This window comes from Scyliorhinus torazame, chromosome 29 (assembly GCF_047496885.1).
Source record: "Scyliorhinus torazame isolate Kashiwa2021f chromosome 29, sScyTor2.1, whole genome shotgun sequence".
Classification (NCBI taxonomy): Eukaryota; Metazoa; Chordata; class Chondrichthyes; order Carcharhiniformes; family Scyliorhinidae; genus Scyliorhinus; species Scyliorhinus torazame.
In genome coordinates this window covers 38,189,841-38,208,594 of record NC_092735.1, presented here as the reverse complement: position 1 = coordinate 38,208,594, position 18,754 = coordinate 38,189,841, and the positions used below count along the sequence as shown (strand labels likewise).

The following is an 18,754-nucleotide window of genomic DNA, read 5'->3' as shown; positions in this document are numbered from 1 at the left end:
CTCAGACTGTGCTTCTCTCTGTCTGTATTCTCTGACTGTCCCGCCCTCTGTCTGTGCTCTCAAACTGTGCTTCGTTCTGTCTGTACCCTCAGCGTGTGCTTGCCCCGCCTGTACCCTCAGACTGTGTTCCATCTGCCTGTAGTCTCAGTATGTGCTCCATCTGCCTATACTCTCAGATTGTGCTCCCCCTGTCTGTACTCTCAGACTGTGTTCCCTCTGCCTGTACTCTTAGACTGTGCTTCCCCCTGTCTGTACTCTTAGACTGTGCTCCCCTCTGTCGGTACTCTCAGACTGTGCTACCCCTGCCTGTACTCCCACAATGTGCTCTCTCTGCCTGTACTCTCAGACTGTGCTCCATCTGCCTGTACAATCAAACTGTGTTCCACCTGCCTGTACTCTCAGTATGTGCTCCATCTGCCTATACTCTCCCATTGTGCTCCCCCTGTCTGTACTCTCAGACTGTGTTCCCTCTGCCTGTACTCTTAGACTGTGCTTCCCCTGTCTGTACTCTCAGACTGTGCTCCCTCTGCCTGTACTCTCAGACAGTGCTCCCACTGCCTGTAATCTCCCGCTGTGCTTCCCTCTGTCTGTACTCTGAGACTGTGCTCCCACTAACGGCACTCTCAGACTGTGCTTCGCTCTGACTGTACTCTCACACAGTGCTCCTCCTGACAGTACTCTCAGACTGTGCTTTCTCCTGTCTGTACTCTCAGACTGTGTACCCTGTGCTTGTGCTCTCAGTCTATGCTTCCCCCTGCCTGTACTCTCAGGCTGTGCTTCCCGCTGTCTGTACTCGCAGACAGTGCTCCCTCTGACTGTACTCTCAGACTGTGCTCCCCCTGACTGTACTCTCAAACTGTGCTTCGCTCTGACTGTACTCTCACACAGTGCTCCTCCTGACAGCACTCTCCGATTGTGCTTTCTCCTGTCTGTACTCTCAGACTGTGTACCCAGTGCTTGTGCTCTCAGTCTATGCTTCCCACTGCCTGTACTCTCAGACTGTGCTCCCCCTGACTGTACTCTCAAACTGTGCTTTCCCCTGTCTGTACTCTCAGACTGTGCTCCCTCTGTGTATAGTCTCAGACTGTGCTCCCTCTGCCTGTACTCTCAGACTGTGCTCCCTCTGCCTGTACTCTCAGACTGTGCTTCGCTCTGACTGTACTCTCAGCCTCTGCTCCCCCTGACTGTACTCTCAGACTGTGCTTCCCCCTCTCAGTACTCTCAGACTGTGCTTCACTCTGTCTGTACTCTCAGACTGTCCTTCCCTCTGTGTATAATCTCAGACTGTGCTCTCTCTGCCTTTACTCTCAGACTGTGCTTCCCTCTGTCTGTACTCTCTGACTGTCCCGCCGTCTGTCTGTGCTCTCAGACTGTGCTTCGTTCTGTCTGTACTCTCAGGCTGTGCTCCCCCTGACTGTACTCTCAGACTGTGCTTCTCTCTGACGCTACTCTCAGACTGTGCTTCTCTCTATCTGTGCTCTCAGACCCTGCTTCCCCCTCTCTGTACTCTCAGACTGTGCTTCCCTCTGCCTGTACTCTCAGAGTGTGCTTCGCTCTGTCTGCACTCTCAGGCTGTGCTCCCCCTGACTCTACTCCCAGACTGTGCTTCCTCTGAATCGACTCTCAGACAGTGCTCCCCTCTGGACTCTTAGACTGTGCTTCCCTCTGCCTGTACTCTCTGACTGTCCTGCCCTCTATCTGTACTCTCAGACTGTGCTTCCCCCTCTCTGTACTCTCAGACTGTGCTTCGCTCTGTCTATACGCTCAGACTGTGCTTCCCTCTGTTTGTACTCTCAGACTGTGCTTTTCTCTGTCTGTACTCTCAGACTGTGCTTCGCTCTCTCTGTACTCTCTGCCTGTCCCGCCCTCTGTCTGTGCTCTCAGACTGTGCTTCGTTCTGTCTGTACTCTCAGACTGTGCTCCCTCTGCCTGTACTCTCAGACTGTGCTTCGCTCTGACTGTACTCTCACGCTGTCCTTCCCTTTGTATATAATCTCAGACTGTGCTCCCTCTCCCTGTACTCTCAGACTGTGCTTCTCTATGTCTGTATACTCTGACAGTCCCGCCCTCTGTCTGTGCTCTCAGACTGTGCTTAGTTCTGACTGTACTCTCAGGCTGTGCTCCCCCTGACTGTACTCTCAGACTGTGCTTCTCTCTGTCTGTGCTCTCAGACGGTGCTCCCTCTGTCTGTACTCTCAGACTGTGCTCCCTCTGCCTGTACTCTCAAACTGTGCTTCTCTCTGTCTGTACTCTCTGACTGTCTGGCCCTCTGTCTGTACTCTCAGACTGTGCTTCCCCCTCTCTGTACTCTCAGACTGTGCTTCCCTCTGTCTGTACTCTCAGAGTGTGCTGCCGCTGTCTGTACTCTCAGACTGTGCTTCGCTCTGTCTGCACTCTCAGGCTGTGCTCCCCTTGACTCTACTCTCAGGCTGTGCTTCCTCTGATTGTACTCTCTGACAGTGCTCCCCTCTGGACTCTCAGACTGTGCTTCCCTCTGTCTGTACTCTCTGACTTTCCCGCCATGTATCTGTACTCTCAGACTGTGCTTCCCCCTCTCTGTACTCTCAGACTGTGCTTCGCTCTGCCTATACTCTCAGACTGTGCTCCCCCTGACTGTACTCTCAAACTGTGCTTTCCCCTGTCTGTACTCTCAGACTGTGCTCCCTCTGTGTATAGTCTCAGACTGTGCTCCCTCTGCCTGTACTCTCAGACTGTGCTCCCTCTGCCTGTACTCTCAGACTGTGCTTCGCTCTGACTGTACTCTCAGCCTCTGCTCCCCCTGACTGTACTCTCAGACTGTGCTTCCCCCTCTCAGTACTCTCAGACTGTGCTTCACTCTGTCTGTACTCTCAGACTGTCCTTCCCTCTGTGTATAATCTCAGACTGTGCTCTCTCTGCCTTTACTCTCAGACTGTGCTTCCCTCTGTCTGTACTCTCTGACTGTCCCGCCGTCTGTCTGTGCTCTCAGACTGTGCTTCGTTCTGTCTGTACTCTCAGGCTGTGCTCCCCCTGACTGTACTCTCAGACTGTGCTTCTCTCTGACGCTACTCTCAGACTGTGCTTCTCTCTATCTGTGCTCTCAGACCCTGCTTCCCCCTCTCTGTACTCTCAGACTGTGCTTCCCTCTGTCTGTGCTCTCAGAGTGTGCTTCGCTCTGTCTGCACTCTCAGGCTGTGCTCCCCCTGACTCTACTCCCAGACTGTGCTTCCTCTGAATCGACTCTCAGACAGTGCTCCCCTCTGGACTCTTAGACTGTGCTTCCCTCTGCCTGTACTCTCTGACTGTCCTGCCCTCTATCTGTACTCTCAGACTGTGCTTCCCCCTCTCTGTACTCTCAGACTGTGCTTCGCTCTGCCTATACGCTCAGACTGTGCTTCCCTCTGTTTGTACTCTATGACTGTGCTTTTCTCTGTCTGTACTCTCAGACTGTGCTTCGCTCTCTCTGTACTCTCTGCCTGTCCCGCCCTCTGTCTGTGCTCTCAGACTGTGCTTCGTTCTGTCTGTACTCTCAGACTGTGCTCCCTCTGCCTGTACTCTCAGACTGTGCTTCGCTCTGACTGTACTCTCACGCTGTCCTTCCCTTTGTATATAATCTCAGACTGTGCTCCCTCTCCCTGTACTCTCAGACTGTGCTTCTCTCTGTCTGTACACTCTGACAGTCCCGCCCTCTGTCTGTGCTCTCAGACTGTGCTTAGTTCTGTCTGTACTCTCAGGCTGTGCTCCCCCTGACTGTACTCTCAGACTGTGCTTCTCTCTGTCTGTGCTCTCAGACGGTGCTCCCTCTGTCTGTACTCTCAGACTGTGCTCCCTCTGCCTGTACTCTCAAACTGTGCTTCTCTCTGTCTGTACTCTCTGACTGTCTGGCCCTCTGTCTGTACTCTCAGACTGTGCTTCCCCCTCTCTGTACTCTCAGACTGTGCTTCCCTCTGTCTGTACTCTCAGAGTGTGCTGCCGCTGTCTGTACTCTCAGACTGTGCTTCGCTCTGTCTGCACTCTCAGGCTGTGCTCCCCTTGACTCTACTCTCAGGCTGTGCTTCCTCTGATTGTACTCTCAGACAGTGCTCCCCTCTGGACTCTCAGACTGTGCTTCCCTCTGTCTGTACTCTCTGACTTTCCCGCCATGTATCTGTACTCTCAGACTGTGCTTCCCCCTCTCTGTACTCTCAGACTGTGCTTCGCTCTGCCTATACTCTCAGACTGTGCTCCCCTCTGTTTGTACTCTCAGACATTGCTTTCCTCTGTCTGTACTCTCAGACTATGCTTCGCTCTGTCTGCACTGTCAGACTGTGCTCACCCTGACTGTACTCTCAGACTGTGCTCCCTCTGGATGTATGCTCAGACTGTGCTCCCCCTGCCTGTACTCTCAGACCGTGCTCCCTCGGTCTGTACTCTCTGACTGTCCCGCCCTCTGTCTGTACCCTGGGACTGTGCTTCACCCTTGCTGTACTCTCAGACTATGCGTCCCCTGTCTGTACTCTCAGACTGTGCTTCTTCTGTACTCTCAGTCTGTGTCCCCCTCTGTCTGTATTCTCAGACTGTGTTCGCTCTGTCTTTACTCTCAGACTGTGCTTCACTCTGTCTGCACTCTCTGACTGTCCCGCCCTCTATTTGTACTCTCAGACTGTGCATCCCCCTCTCTGTACTCTCAGACTGTGCGTCCCTCTGTCTGTACTCTCAGAGTGTGCTTCGCTCTGTCTGCACTCTCAGACGGTCCTCTCCCTGACTGTACTCTCAGACTTTGCTCCCTCTGTATGTATGCTCAGACTGTGCTCCCTCTGCCTGTACTCTCAGACCGTGCTCCCTCTGTTTGCACTCTCTGACTGTCCCGCCCTCTGTCTTCACCCATAGACTGTGCTTCACCCTTGCTGTACTCTCAGACTGTGCTTCCCCTGTCTGTACTCTCAGACTGTGCTTCTTCTGTACTCTCAGACTGTGTCCCCCTCTGTCTGTATTCTCAGACTGTGCTCGCTCTGTCTGTACTCTCAGACTGTGCTTCTTCTGTACTCTAAGACTGTGCCCCCTCTGTCTGTACTGTCAGACTGTGCTCCCTCTGCCTGTACTCTCAGACCGTGCTTCGCTCTGACTGTACTCTCACGCTGTGCTCCTCCTGACTGTACTCTCAGATTGTGCTTTCTCCTGTCTGTACTCTCAGACTGTGTACCCTGTGCTTGTGCTCTCAGTCTATGCTTCCCCTGCCTGTACTCTCAGACTGTGCTCCCTCTGCCTGTACTCTCAGACTGTGCTTCGCTCTGACTGTACTGTCAGCCTCTGCTCCCCCTGACTGTACTCTCAGACTGTGCTCCCTCCTCTCAGTACTCTAAGACTGTCCTTCCCTTTGTGTATAATCTGAGACGGTGCTCCCTCTGCCTGTACTCTCAGACTGTGCTTCTCTCTGTCTGTACTCTCTGACTGTCCCGCCCTCTGTCTGTGCTCTCAAACTGTGCTTCGTTCTGTCTGTACCCTCAGCGTGTGCTTCCCCCGCCTGTACCCTCAGACTGTGTTCCATCTGCCTGTAGTCTCACTATGTGCTCCATCTGCCTATACTCTCAGATTGTGCTCCCCCTGTCTGTACTCTCAGACTGTGTTCCCTCTGCCTGTACTCTTAGACTGTGCTTCCCCCTGTCTGTACTCTCAGACTGTGCTCCCCTCTGTCGGTACTCTCAGACTGTGCTACCCCTGCCTGTACTCTCACATTGTGCTCTCTCTGCCTGTACTCTCAGACTGTGCTCCATATGCCTGTACTCTCAAACTGTGCTTCTCTCTGTCTGTACTCTCTGACTGTCTGGCCCTCTGTCTGTACTCTCAGACTGTGCTTCCCCCTCTCTGTACTCTCAGACTGTGCTTCCCTCTGTCTGTACTCTCAGAGTGTGCTGCCGCTGTCTGTACTCTCAGACTGTGCTTCGCTCTGTCTGCACTCTCAGGCTGTGCTCCCCTTGACTCTACTCTCAGGCTGTGCTTCCTCTGATTGTACTCTCAGACAGTGCTCCCCTCTGGACTCTCAGACTGTGCTTCCCTCTGTCTGTACTCTCTGACTTTCCCGCCATGTATCTGTACTCTCAGACTGTGCTTCCCCCTCTCTGTACTCTCAGACTGTGCTTCGCTCTGCCTATACTCTCAGACTGTGCTCCCCCTGACTGTACTCTCAAACTGTGCTTTCCCCTGTCTGTACTCTCAGACTGTGCTCCCTCTGTGTATAGTCTCAGACTGTGCTCCCTCTGCCTGTACTCTCAGACTGTGCTCCCTCTGCCTGTACTCTCAGACTGTGCTTCGCTCTGACTGTACTCTCAGCCTCTGCTCCCCCTGACTGTACTCTCAGACTGTGCTTCCCCCTCTCAGTACTCTCAGACTGTGCTTCACTCTGTCTGTACTCTCAGACTGTCCTTCCCTCTGTGTATAATCTCAGACTGTGCTCTCTCTGCCTTTACTCTCAGACTGTGCTTCCCTCTGTCTGTACTCTCTGACTGTCCCGCCGTCTGTCTGTGCTCTCAGACTGTGCTTCGTTCTGTCTGTACTCTCAGGCTGTGCTCCCCCTGACTGTACTCTCAGACTGTGCTTCTCTCTGACGCTACTCTCAGACTGTGCTTCTCTCTATCTGTGCTCTCAGACCCTGCTTCCCCCTCTCTGTACTCTCAGACTGTGCTTCCCTCTGTCTGTACTCTCAGAGTGTGCTTCGCTCTGTCTGCACTCTCAGGCTGTGCTCCCCCTGACTCTACTCCCAGACTGTGCTTCCTCTGAATCGACTCTCAGACAGTGCTCCCCTCTGGACTCTTAGACTGTGCTTCCCTCTGCCTGTACTCTCTGACTGTCCTGCCCTCTATCTGTACTCTCAGACTGTGCTTCCCCCTCTCTGTACTCTCAGACTGTGCTTCGCTCTGCCTATACGCTCAGACTGTGCTTCCCTCTGTTTGTACTCTATGACTGTGCTTTTCTCTGTCTGTACTCTCAGACTGTGCTTCGCTCTCTCTGTACTCTCTGCCTGTCCCGCCCTCTGTCTGTGCTCTCAGACTGTGCTTCGTTCTGTCTGTACTCTCAGACTGTGCTCCCTCTGCCTGTACTCTCAGACTGTGCTTCGCTCTGACTGTACTCTCACGCTGTCCTTCCCTTTGTATATAATCTCAGACTGTGCTCCCTCTCCCTGTACTCTCAGACTGTGCTTCTCTCTGTCTGTACACTCTGACAGTCCCGCCCTCTGTCTGTGCTCTCAGACTGTGCTTAGTTCTGTCTGTACTCTCAGGCTGTGCTCCCCCTGACTGTACTCTCAGACTGTGCTTCTCTCTGTCTGTGCTCTCAGACGGTGCTCCCTCTGTCTGTACTCTCAGACTGTGCTCCCTCTGCCTGTACTCTCAAACTGTGCTTCTCTCTGTCTGTACTCTCTGACTGTCTGGCCCTCTGTCTGTACTCTCAGACTGTGCTTCCCCCTCTCTGTACTCTCAGACTGTGCTTCCCTCTGTCTGTACTCTCAGAGTGTGCTGCCGCTGTCTGTACTCTCAGACTGTGCTTCGCTCTGTCTGCACTCTCAGGCTGTGCTCCCCTTGACTCTACTCTCAGGCTGTGCTTCCTCTGATTGTACTCTCAGACAGTGCTCCCCTCTGGACTCTCAGACTGTGCTTCCCTCTGTCTGTACTCTCTGACTTTCCCGCCATGTATCTGTACTCTCAGACTGTGCTTCCTCCTCTCTGTACTCTCAGACTGTGCTTCGCTCTGCCTATACTCTCAGACTGTGCTCCCCTCTGTTTGTACTCTCAGACATTGCTTTCCTCTGTCTGTACTCTCAGACTATGCTTCGCTCTGTCTGCACTGTCAGACTGTGCTCACCCTGACTGTACTCTCAGACTGTGCTCCCTCTGGATGTATGCTCAGACTGTGCTCCCCCTGCCTGTACTCTCAGACCGTGCTCCCTCGGTCTGTACTCTCTGACTGTCCCGCCCTCTGTCTGTACCCTGGGACTGTGCTTCACCCTTGCTGTACTCTCAGACTATGCGTCCCCTGTCTGTACTCTCAGACTGTGCTTCTTCTGTACTCTCAGTCTGTGTCCCCCTCTGTCTGTATTCTCAGACTGTGTTCGCTCTGTCTTTACTCTCAGACTGTGCTTCACTCTGTCTGCACTCTCTGACTGTCCCGCCCTCTATTTGTATTCTCAGACTGTGCATCCCCATCTCTGTACTCTCAGACTGTGCTTCCCTCTGTCTGTACTCTCAGAGTGTGCTTCGCTCTGTCTGCACTCCCAGACGGTCCTCTCCCTGACTGTACTCTCAGACTGTGCTCCCTCTGTATGTATGCTCAGACTGTGCTCCCTCTGCCTGTACTCTCAGACCGTGCTCCCTCTGTTTGCACTCTCTGACTGTCCCGCCCTCTGTCTTCACCCATAGACTGTGCTTCACCCTTGCTGTACTCTCAGACTGTGCTTCCCCTGTCTGTACTCTCAGACTGTGCTTCTTCTGTACTCTCAGACTGTGTCCCCCTCTGTCTGTATTCTCAGACTGTGCTCGCTCTGTCTGTACTCTCAGACTGTGCTTCTTCTGTACTCTAAGACTGTGCCCCCTCTGTCTGTACTGTCAGACTGTGCTCCCTCTGCCTGTACTCTCAGACCGTGCTTCGCTCTGACTGTACTCTCACGCTGTGCTCCTCCTGACTGTACTCTCAGATTGTGCTTTCTCCTGTCTGTACTCTCAGACTGTGTACCCTGTGCTTGTGCTCTCAGTCTATGCTTCCCCTGCCTGTACTCTCAGACTGTGCTCCCTCTGCCTGTACTCTCAGACTGTGCTTCGCTCTGACTGTACTGTCAGCCTCTGCTCCCCCTGACTGTACTCTCAGACTGTGCTCCCTCCTCTCAGTACTCTAAGACTGTCCTTCCCTTTGTGTATAATCTGAGACGGTGCTCCCTCTGCCTGTACTCTCAGACTGTGCTTCTCTCTGTCTGTACTCTCTGACTGTCCCGCCCTCTGTCTGTGCTCTCAAACTGTGCTTCGTTCTGTCTGTACCCTCAGCGTGTGCTTCCCCCGCCTGTACCCTCAGACTGTGTTCCATCTGCCTGCAGTCTCACTATGTGCTCCATCTGCCTATACTCTCAGATTGTGCTCCCCCTGTCTGTACTCTCAGACTGTGTTCCCTCTGCCTGTACTCTTAGACTGTGCTTCCCGCTGTCTGTACTCTCAGACTGTGCTCCCCTCTGTCGGTACTCTCAGACTGTGCTACCCCTGCCTGTACTCTCACATTGTGCTCTCTCTGCCTGTACTCTCGGACTGTGCTCCATATGCCTGTACAATCAAACTGTGTTCCACCTGCCTGTACTCTCAGTATGTGCTCCATCTGCCTATACTCTCCCATTGTGCTCCCCCTGTCTGTACTCTCAGACTGTGTTCCCTCTGCCTGTACTCTTAGACTGTGCTTCCCCTGTCTGTACTCTCAGACTGTGCTCCCTCTGCCTGTACTCTCAGACAGTGCTCCCACTGCCTGTAATCTCCGGCTGTGCTTCCCTCTGTCTGTACTCTGAGACTGTGCTCCCACTAACGGTATTCTCAGACTGTGCTTCGCTCTGACTGTACTCTCACACAGTGCTCCTCCTGACAGTACTCTCAGACTGTGCTTTCTCCTGTCTGTACTCTCAGACTGTGTACCCTGTGTTTGTGCTCTCAGTCTATGCTTCCCCCTGCCTGTACTCTCAGGCTGTGCTTCCCGCTGTCTGTACTCGCAGACAGTGCTCCCTCTGACTGTACTCTCAGACTGTGCTCCCCCTGACTGTTCTCTCAAACTGTGCTTCACTCTGACTGTACTCTCACACAGTGCTCCTCCTGACAGTACTCTCCGATTGTGCTTTCTCCTGTCTGTACTCTCAGACTGTGTACCCAGTGCTTGTGCTCTCAGTCTATGCTTCCCCCTGCCTGTACTCTCAGGCTGTGCTTCGCGCTCTCTGTACTCGCAGACTGTGCTCCCTCTGCCTGTACTCTCAGACTGTGCTCCCCCTGACTGTACTCTCAAACTGTGCTTTCCCCTGTCTGTACTCTCAGACTGTGATCCCTCTGTGTATAGTCTCAGACTGTGCTCCCTCTGCCTGTACTCTCAGACTGTGCTCCCTCTGCCTGTACTCTCAGACTGTGCTTCGCTCTGACTGTACTCTCAGCCTCTGCTCCCCCTGACTGTACTCTCAGACTGTGCTTCCCCCTCTTAGTACTCTCAGACTGTGCTTCACTCTGTCTGTACTCTCAGACTGTCCTTCCCTCTGTGTATAATCTCAGACTGTGCTCTCTCTGCCTTTACTCTCAGACTGTGCTTCCCTCTGTCTGTACTCTCTGACTGTCCCGCCGTCTGTCTGTGCTCTCAGACTGTGCTTCGTTCTGTCTGTACTCTCAGGCTGTGCTCCCCCTGACTGTACTCTCAGACTGTGCTTCTCTCTGACGCTACTCTCAAACTGTGCTTCTCTCTGACGCTACTCTCAGACTGTGCTCCCTCTTCCTGTACTCTCTGACTGTGCTTCACTCTGTCTGTACTCTCTGACTGTCCCGCACTCTATCTGTGCTCTCAGACCCTGCTTCCCCCTCTCTGTACTCTCAGACTGTGCTTCCCTCTGTCTGTACTCTCAGAGTGTGCTGCCGCTGTCTGTACTCTCAGACTGTGCTTCGCTCTGTCTGCACTCTCAGGCTGTGCTCCCCCTGACTCTACTCTCAGACTGTGCTTCCTCTGAATCGACTCTCAGACAGTGCTCCCCTCTGGACTCTCAGACTGTGCTTCCCTCTGTCTGTACTCTCTGACTGTCCTGCCCTCTATCTGTACTCTCAGACTGTGCTTCCCCCTCTCTGTACTCTCAGACTGTGCTTCGCTCTGCCTATACGCTCAGACTGTGCTTCCCTCTGTTTGTACTCTCAGACTGTGCTTTTCTCTGTCTGTACTCTCAGACTGTGCTTCGCTCTCTCTGTACTCTCTAACTGTCCCGCCCTCTGTCTGTGCTCTCAGACTGTGCTTCGTTCTGTCTGTACTCTCAGACTGTGCTCCCTCTGCCTGTACTCTCAGACTGTGCTTCGCTCTGACTGTACTCTCACGCTGTCCTTCCCTTTGTATATAATCTCAGACTGTGCTCCCTCTGCCTGTACTCTCAGACTGTGCTTCTCTCTGTCTGTACTCTCTGACTGTATGGCCCTCTGTCTGTACTCTCAGACTGTGCTTCCCCCCCCCTCTGTACTCTCAGACTGTGCTTCCCTCTGTCTGTACTCTCAGAGTGTGCTGCCGCTGTCTGTACTCTCAGACTGTGCTTCGCTCTGTCTGCACTCTCAGGCTGTGCTCCCCCTGACTCTACTCTCAGACTGTGCTTCCTCTGAATCGACTCTCAGACAGTGCTCCCCTCTGGACTCTCAGACTGTGCTTCCCTCTGTCTGTACTCTCTGACTGTCCTGCCCTCTATCTGTACTCTCAGACTGTGCTTCCCCCTCTCTGTACTCTCAGACTGTGCTTCGCTCTGCCTATACGCTCAGACTGTGCTTCCCTCTGTTTGTACTCTCAGACCGTGCTTCGCTCTGACTGTACTCTCACGCTGTGCTCCTCCTGACTGTACTCTCAGATTGTGCTTTCTCCTGTCTGTACTCTCAGACTGTGTACCCTGTGCTTGTGCTCTCAGTCTATGCTTCCCCTGCCTGTACTCTCAGACTGTGCTCACTCTGCCTGTACACTTAGACTGTGCTTCGCTCTGACTGTACTCACAGCCTCTGCTCCCCTGACTGTACTCTCAGACTGTGCTTCCCCCCTCTCTGTACTCTCAGATTGTGCTTCCCTCTGTCTGTACTCTCAGATTGTCCTTCCCACTGTGTATAATCTCAGACTGTGCTCCCTCAGACTGTGCTTTCCTCTGTCTGTAGTCTCAGACTGTGCTCCCGTTGTCTGTACTCTCAGACTGTTCTCCCTCTGTCTGTACTCTCAGACTGTGCTTCCCTCTGTCTGTACACTCAGACTGTGTTCCACCTGTCAGTACTCTCACACTCTGCTTCCCCCAGTCTGTACTCACAGACTGTGCTCCCTCTGTCTGTACCCTCAGCCTGTGCTACCCCCGCCTGTACCCTCAGACTGTGCTGACCTCTGTCTGTACTCTCAAACTGTGCTCCCTCTGTCTGTACCCTCAGCCTGTGCTACCCCCGCCTGTACCCTCAGACTGTGCTGACCCCTGCCTGTGCTCTCAGACTGTGCTTTCCGCTGGTTGTACTCTCAGACTGTGCTCCCCCTGCCTGTACTCTCAAATTGTGCTCCCTCTGCCTGTACTCTCAGACTGTGCTTCCTCTGCCTGTACAATCAGACTGTGTTCCATCTGCCTGTACTCTCAGTATGTGCTCCACCTGCCTATACTCTCAAATTGTGCTCCCCCTGCTTTTCCCCTCAGAATGTGCTGACCTCTGCCTGGACTCTCACACTGTGCTTTCTCCTGTTTGTACTCTCAGACTATGCTCCCCCTGCCTGTACTCTCAGACTGTGCGTCCTCCTTTCTGTAGTCTCAGACTGCGCTTCACCCTCTGTGTACTCTCAGACTGTGCTGCCTCTGCCTGCACTCTCAGGCTGATCTCCCTCTACTTTACTCTCAGACTGATCTCCCTCTGTCTGTACTCTCAGACTGTGCTTCCCTCTGTCTGTACACTCAGACTGTGTTCCATCTGTCAGTACTCTCACACTATGCTTCCGCCTGTCTGTACTCTCAGACTGTGCTCCCTCTGTCTGTACCCTCAGACTGTGCTTCCTCCTGCCTGTACCCTCAGAATGTGCTGCCCTCTATCTGTACTGTCAGACTGTGCTTATCGCCGTCTGTACTCTCAGATTGTGCTCCCTCTGTTTGTATTCTCAGACTGTGCTCCCTCTGTCTGTTCTCTCAGACTGTGCGTCCCCCTTTCTGTAGTCTCAGACTGTGCTGCCTCTGTCTGTACTCTCAGACTGTGCTTCGCTCTCTCTGTACTCTCTGACTGTCCCGCCCTCTGTCTGTGCTCTCAGACTGTGCTTCGTTCTGTCTGTACTCTCAGACTGTGCTCCCTCTGCCTGTACTCTCAGACTGTGCTTCGCTCTGACTGTACTCTCACGCTGTCCTTCCCTTTGTATATAATCTCAGACTGTGCTCCCTCTGCCTGTACTCTCAGACTGTGCTTCTCTCTGTCTGTACACTCTGACAGTCCCGCCCTCTGTCTGTGCTCTCAGACTGTGCTTAGTTCTGTCTGTACTCTCAGGCTGTGCTCCCCCTGACTGTACTCTCAGACTGTGCTTCTCTCTGTCTGTGCTCTCAGACTGTGCTCCCTCTGTCTGTACTCTCAGACTATGCTCCCTCTGTCTGTACTCTCAAACTGTGCTTCTCTCTGTCTGTACTCTCTGACTGTCTGGCCCTCTGTCTGTACTCTCAGACTGTGCTTCCCCCTCTCTGTACTCTCAGACTGTGCTTCCCTCTGTCTGTACTCTCAGAGTGTGCTTCGCTCTGTCTGCACTCTCAGGCTGTGCTCCCCTTGACTCTACTCTCAGGCTGTGCTTCCTCTGATTGTACTCTCTGACAGTGCTCCCCTCTGGACTCTCAGACTGTGCTTCCCTCTGTCTGTACTCTCTGACTTTCCCGCCATGTATCTGTACTCTCAGACTGTGCTTCCCCCTCTCTGTACTCTCAGACTGTGCTTCGCTCTGCCTATACTCTCAGACTGTGCTCCCCTCTGTTTGTACTCTCAGACATTGCTTTCCTCTGCCTGTACTCTCAGACTATGCTTCGCTCTGTCTGCACTGTCAGACTGTGCTCACCCTGACTGTACTCTCAGACTGTGCTCCCTCTGTATGTATGCTCAGACTGTGCTCCCTCTGCCTGTACTCTCAGACCGTGCTCCCTCGGTCTGTACTCTCTGACTATCCCGCCCTCTGTCTGTACCCTGAGACTGTGCTTCACCCTTGCTGTACTCTCAGACTATGCGTCCCCTGTCTGTACTCTCAGACTGTGCTTCTTCTGTACTCTCAGTCTGTGTCCCCCTCTGTCTGTATTCTCAGACTGTGTTCGCTCTGTCTTTACTTTCAGACTGTGCTTCACTCTGTCTGCACTCTCTGACTGTCCCGCCCTCTATCTGTACTCTCAGACTGTGCATCCCGCTCTCTGTACTCTCAGACTGTGCTTCCCTCTGTCTGTACTCTCAGAGTGTGGTTCGCTCTGTCTGCACTCTCAGACGGTCCTCTCCCTGACTGTACTCTAAGACTGTGCTCCCTCTGTATGTATGCTCAGACTGTGCTCCCTCTGCCTGTACTCTCAGACCGTGCTCCCTTTGTTTGCACTCTCTGACTGTCCCGCCCTCTGTCTTCACCCATAGACTGTGCTTCACCCTTGCTGTACTCTCAGACTGTGCTTCCCCTGTCTGTACTCTCAGACTGTGCTTCTTCTGTACTCTCAGACTGTGTCCCCCTCTGTCTGTATTCTCAGACTGTGCTCGCTCTGTCTGTACTCTCAGACTGTGCTTCTTCTGTACTCTAAGACTGTGCCCCCTCTGTCTGTACTGTCAGACTGTGCTCCCTCTGTCTGTACTCTCAGACCGTGCTTCGCTCTGACTGTACTCTCACGCTGTGCTCCTCCTGACTGTACTCTCAGATTGTGCTTTCTCCTGTCTGTACTCTCAGACTGTGTACCCTGTGCTTGTGCTCTCAGTCTATGCTTCCCCTGCCTGTACTCTCAGACTGTGCTCACTCTGCCAGTACACTTACACTGTGCTTCGCTCTGACTGTACTCACAGCCTCTGCTCCCCTGACTGTACTCTCAGACTGTGCTCCCCCCTCTCTGTACTCTCAGATTGTGCTTCCCTCTGTCTGTACTCTCAGATTGTCCTTCCCACTGTGTATAATCTCAGACTGTGCTCCCTCAGACTGTGCTTTCCTCTGTCTGTAGTCTCAGACTGTGCTCCCTCTGTCTGTACTCTCAGACTGTTCTCCCTCTCTCTGTACTCTCAGACTGTGCTTCCCTATGTCTGTACACTCAGACTGTGTTCCACCTGTCAGTACTCTCACACTCTGCTTCCCCCAGTCTGTACTCACAGACTGTGCTCCCTATGTCTGTACCCTCAGCCTGTGCTACCCCCGCCTGTACCCTCAGACTGTGCTGACCTCTGTCTGTACTCTCAGACTGTGCTCCCTCTGTCTGTACCCTCAGCCTGTGCTACCCCCGCCTGTACCCTCAGACTGTGCTGACCCCTGCCTGTGCTCTCAGACTGTGCTTTCCGCCGATTGTACTCTCAGACTGTGCTCCCCCTGCCTGTACTCTCAAATTGTGCTCCCTCTGCCTGTACTCTCAGACTGTGCTTCCTCTGCCTGTACAATCAGACTGTGTTCCATCTGCCTGTACTCTCAGTATGTGCTCCACCAGCCTATACTCTCAAATTGTGCTCCCCCTGCTTTTCCCCTCAGACTGTGCTGACCTCTGCCTGGACTCTCACACTGTGCTTTCTCCTGTTTGTACTCTCAGACTATGCTCCCCCTGCCTGTACTCTCAGACTGTGCGTCCTACTTTCTGTAGTCTCAGACTGCGCTTCACCCTCTGTGTACTCTCAGACTGTGCTGCCTCTGCCTGCACTCTCAGGCTGATCTCCCTCTACTTTACTCTCAGACTGATCTCCCTCTGTCTGTACTCTCAGACTGTGCTTCCCTCTGTCTGTACACTCAGACTGTGTTCCATCTGTCAGTACTCTCACACTATGCTTCCGCCTGTCTGTACTCTCAGACTGTGCTCCCTCTGTCTGTACCCTCAGACTGTGCTTCCTCCTGCCTGTACCCTCAGAATGTGCTGCCCTCTATCTGTACTGTCAGACTGTGCTTATCGCCGTCTGTACTCTCAGATTGTGCTCCCTCTGTTTGTATTCTCAGACTGTGCTCCCTCTGTCTGTTCTCTCAGACTGTGCGTCCCCCTTTCTGTCGTCTCAGACTGTGCTGCCTCTGTCTGTACTCTCAGACTGTGCTCCGTCTGTCAGTACTCTCACACTGTTCTTACCCCTGTCTGTACTCTCAGACTGTGCTCCCCCTGCCTGTACTCTCAGACTGTGCGTCCCCCATTCTGTAGTCTCAGACTGTGCTTTACCTTGTCTGTATTCTCAGACTGCGCTTCACCCTGTCAGTACTCTCACACTATGCTTCCACCTGTGTGTACACTCAGACTGTACTTCCCTCTGTCTGTACTCTCAGACTGATCTCCCTCTGTCTGTACTCTCAGACTGTGCTTCCTTCTGTCTGTACACTCAGACTGTGTTCCATCTGTCAGTACACTCAGACTTTGCTTCCCTCTGTCTGTGCTCTCTGACTGTCCTGCCCGATGTCAGTACTCTCAGACTGTGCTTACCCCTCTCTGTACTCTCAGACTGTGCTTCCCTCTGTCTGTACTCTCAGACTGTGCTCCCTCTGTCTGTACTCTGAGACTGTTCTTTGCTCTGTCTGTACTCTCAGACTGTCCTCCCCTTAACTGTACTCTCAAACTGTGCTTCCCCCTGTCTTTACTCTCAGACTGTGCTTCTCTCTGTCAGTACTCTCAGACTGTGCCCCCCCCCCGGACTGTACTCACAGATTATGCTTCCCTCTGTCTGTACTCTCAGACTGTGCACCCTCTGTCTGTATTCTCAGACTGTGCTCTGTCTGTACTCTCAGACTGTGCTTCGACTCGGTCTGCACTCTCAGGCTGTGATTCCCTCTGTCTGTACTCTCAGACTGTGCTTCCCTCTGTCTATACTCTGTGACTGTCCCGCCCTCTATCTGTACTCTCAGACTGTGCTTGCCCCTCTCTGTACTCTGAGACTGTGCGTCCCTCTGTCTGTACTCTAAGACTGAGTTTCGCTCTGACTGCACTCTCAGACTGTGCTCCCCTGACTGTACTCTCAGACTGTGCTTCCCCCACTCTGTACTCTCAGACTGTGCATACCTCTGCCTGTACTCTCAGACTGTACTTCCCTCTGTGTATACGCTCAGATTGTGCTCCCCCTGCCTGTACTCTCTGACTGTCCCGCCCTCTGTCTGTACTGTGAGACTGTGCTTCCCTCTGTCTGTACGCTCAGACTGTGCTTCCGCCTCTTTGTACTCTCAGATTGAGCTTCCCTCTGTCTGTACTCTCAGACTGTGCTCCCTCTGACTGTACTCTCATACTGTACTTCCCTCTGTCTGTGCTCTCCTACTGTCCCGGCCTCTGTCTGTACTCTATGACTGTGCTTCCCCCTGTGTACTCTCAGACTTTTCTTCCCTCTGTCAGTACTCTCAGACTGTGCTCCCGCTGACTGTACTCTCAGAGTATGCTTCCCCTGTCTGTACTCTCAGACTGTGCTTCGTTCTGTCTGTACTGTCAGACTGTGCTTCCCTCTGTCTGTACTCTCAGACTGTGCTTCACTCTGTCTGTACTCTCTGACTGTCCCGCTCTCGATCTGTACTCTCAGACTGTGCTTCCCCCTCTCTGTACTCTCAGACTCTCAATAGACTTCAGACAGGTTAGTGAAAGATCATCGTTCAACTAAATAGACACCTGGAGACTTTGACATGAAGAATGTGATCGATTAATACAAGAAAATAGCGTAAGAAGAGCACAGGGAGATCCCATTGGATAGGACAGGGCTTGATGCCTTTTGCAGTGGAATAGCAGTATGCGCTGGGTCCCACTGGGCTGGACATTGCATGGTGGGATTGTGGAATTTGGGGGTAAAATTGGGTCAAATTCCACCCAGTGGCTTAATGATAACCTCCCAATATTGTCCTTCACTGAGTGAGTGAGTGACAGCTGTGATGGATTGGAAGCTACACTGAGATCCTGGTTTAGGTGGGGGTCAGTCGGACGCCCCTATCTGATGGGGGTGGGGGGATTGTGGCCGGATTGAGGGGGTCTGAACCCACCAGTTTTTGCTGTAATTGGTTCCTATCCGAATTGCTGTCCCTGAAGAGGACATTGGACCAAATCTGAAATGAATGGGATTAATAAACCCAGAATTAAATGGCTTCAAATTTGGATTTTTCAACCAATGGTGAAAATAAACAGATTCTTTGCAGAGTCCAGCCCAGTGACACTGTTCACTGCTGATTCACACCCTAGTTAGGTCACTTTACCAGTGACCCTGACTATTCGTCACAATACTCAACTTGATTTGTTGGCTTCAGGCCATCAATTGCATTTTTTGCCTCGGCAACTTTGGACGGAGTGTCGAGCTTAAACCATTCGGAGCCTCCGCCCTTTTTTGCTTTGTAATTCTTCAATGCATCTTTAACCTTTCCCTCCCCTTTCGAGTCGCTCGTCTGTTTTTTACACACAAAGCTCAGTAGATGGGGGTTTCCTGTCTGAAGACTCTTGCGCCGTTCCTCAGGATCCTTCGAATGACCCACTTTGTAAAATACATTTCCCTCCATACGTATTAAGTAGATGAATGGACTCTGAAGGAGAGAAAGAACTTGCATTTATTCAGCTCCTTCCACAACCTCCGGACCTCCCAGCATTCCCGATGTTGTACAAAACATCCCAAGATGGCAACATGAGTAAAACAAACACTGACCCAAGAGACACTTATTGGGAGCTCGGGGCAAACAGCTCAGTCATTGGGGGCGGGGGGGGGGGGGGGGGGAGGCGTCATTGGGCTGGGAGGGGGAGGGGATGTTTGGGGGCAGGGGTTTTTGGAAAGGGTGTTTAGAGGGGGGAGGGGTCTCGAGGCTGAGAGCCTCAGGTGGGAATTTCCTGAACTGTAGCCTTTTGACACCTGCCAACAAGTCCGAAGAACTGAACGAAAGATTGGGAAGGGACCTTGTCGAAACCGGCGGTTCTTCC

General features: G+C 52.8%; 1 protein-coding gene across 1 annotated transcript in view; it reads right to left on the bottom strand.

Annotated features, from left to right (window-relative positions):
- The window catches only part of LOC140404077 (uncharacterized), a 143,106-nt gene extending 124,749 nt beyond the window's left edge, over positions 1-18,357 (bottom strand). The window contains exon 1 of the mRNA XM_072492455.1: positions 18,079-18,357. Within this exon, the coding sequence (XP_072348556.1) occupies positions 18,079-18,342 (264 nt within the window). The 5' untranslated portion in view covers positions 18,343-18,357. The remainder of the gene's footprint in view (positions 1-18,078) is intronic.
- Positions 18,358-18,754: the final 397 nt, after the last annotated feature.